Source organism: Pterocles gutturalis, unplaced genomic scaffold (assembly GCF_000699245.1).
Source record: "Pterocles gutturalis isolate BGI_N339 unplaced genomic scaffold, ASM69924v1 scaffold37984, whole genome shotgun sequence".
Taxonomy (NCBI): domain Eukaryota; kingdom Metazoa; phylum Chordata; class Aves; order Pterocliformes; family Pteroclidae; genus Pterocles; species Pterocles gutturalis.
Genome location: NW_010137035.1, coordinates 1 through 1,767, shown reverse-complemented (window position 1 = coordinate 1,767; position 1,767 = coordinate 1). Strand labels below are relative to the sequence as shown.

Below are 1,767 nucleotides of genomic sequence, written 5' to 3'. Positions count from 1 at the left end.
TCAGCATCAGTTCAGCTTTCCTTCTTCCTCCACAAGAGACCCCTTCCTCTATGAAGGCTGACATCAAGTAAAACTGCCCTTGAGCAGCACCAGCACCTTACATCTGCCGTGCTGAAGGCAACTGTCACCCTACAAAGCAGGCTCAGTTAGCAACATTAACTCCACAGGATAAAACCTGTGCACCCTTTCACTTGATAGTATTTACTGGAGTGCAGTATTCCAGGACTGCATTTCCAGATACCCCAAGCACAGCTGGTAGGATTGTCAGAGTTGCACATTCTTGGAGCGACTCTGAGAGCTGCACAGTTGGGACCAAGTATTTCTCAGTTAGATGGACAAGAGACTATCAGTCGTGATATAACATTTATTGAATATTTCCACTCTAGTGGATGAAAAGTCTGTACAAAACCAAACATTTCCTTTACTTAAACCAATCTAAAAACAGTCAGCTCGATCAAAACCCACTACAAATACAATAGCTTCTTTGAAGCCATGGTAACACTTAAATACGGTTAAGACTTCAATGCAGAAATTTGGTTTGTTAGAAAGCTCAAGGGAGCTTTAGCTTCTCAACATTACAAAAGGCAAAATTGTGTTTCACAGATACAGTCCACTGGAATCACCAACACTGGACAATTAAGTACTCCGAGTCCTGAGATAGCAAGGAATCCTGGTATCCTTTAGACAGTCTTCTGTTGTCCTTTCTTTCCAATGAGAGACTTGTGGATATGCGGTATTACGCCTAAGAAAGAGCAACAATTAACACCATGTTATTTCTCTTCAACTATTTTCCTAAACTTCACACTTCAAATAAAAATGACAGCATTAAGCAACCTCTAGTCTGAGTTCTTACCACCCAAATCATCACAAACAGTTAGTGAGCAATTTACATACCACCACCAGCAATTGTTGCCTTAATGAGAGAGTCCAACTCTTCATCTCCTCTAATTGCAAGCTGCAAGTGACGGGGAGTGATACGTTTCACCTTCAAGTCTTTGGATGCATTTCCTGCCAGCTCAAGAACCTGAGGACAAGACCATTTTTAAATTGAGTAACCCAAATCAATTGACACCAACTGCAAAGCCTTAGCTATTTTATTCTGTATGCCAAATACACTGTTAGTGACACCAGGACAACAAACAATGCCTCTTTTGAAAGGGTTCCTTCCTTTGAAGCTCTGCACCTGGTTTTCCCCAAGAACAGAGTGTTCTACAGCACAACCAACATCCTGTAATGGCACATTTTATAAAACACTTCACACTTCCACCTTTCCTGTAAGTCCCAGCAATTTGATCTGCACAAAATGCAGAGCAAAAGGTCCCATGCAGATTTCATGGTCTCCTGATGATGTATGAACTTAAGGCAAGTGAAGAGTTCACAGCCCAGTCCAAATGGGCAAAATACAGCAGGCCCTAGTCATTATGCCATTTTGGAGTTGACCAACTTGCTTGCCACCCCCTTGCAGGAGCTCTACCTCAGCTGTCAAGTACTCCAGGATTGCAGCGCTATACACAGCAGCTGTGGCTCCTACACGCCCATGGCTGGTAGTCCTAGACTTCAGGTGCCTGTGGATGCGGCCAACAGGGAACTGGAAAATAAAAGAAGTATGAATAGGCTGTGATGACAAAGACAGAAAAAGAAACACTACTGTAAACCACATGCTGGGCAACAGGATCCCAGTGGCAGAAGTACAGACTACATTTCAACACTTAAGAATCCAGCTAAGGACACTGCATGCCAAATTCACGTCAGCAACTTCACCATTCT

The 1,767-nt window shown here is 43.0% G+C and overlaps 1 protein-coding gene across 1 annotated transcript; it reads right to left on the bottom strand.

Annotated features, from left to right (window-relative positions):
• Positions 1 to 346: 346 nt before the first annotated feature.
• Positions 347 to 1,615, bottom strand: LOC104468398 (histone H2A.Z-like; the record flags this gene model as incomplete). Its single annotated transcript, XM_010082512.1, has 3 exons — positions 347 to 742; positions 895 to 1,024; positions 1,475 to 1,615. Coding segments are annotated over 3 exons (333 nt in total), but the record flags the coding sequence as incomplete, so codon positions are not given.
• Between the last annotated feature and the right edge of the window lie 152 nt (positions 1,616 to 1,767).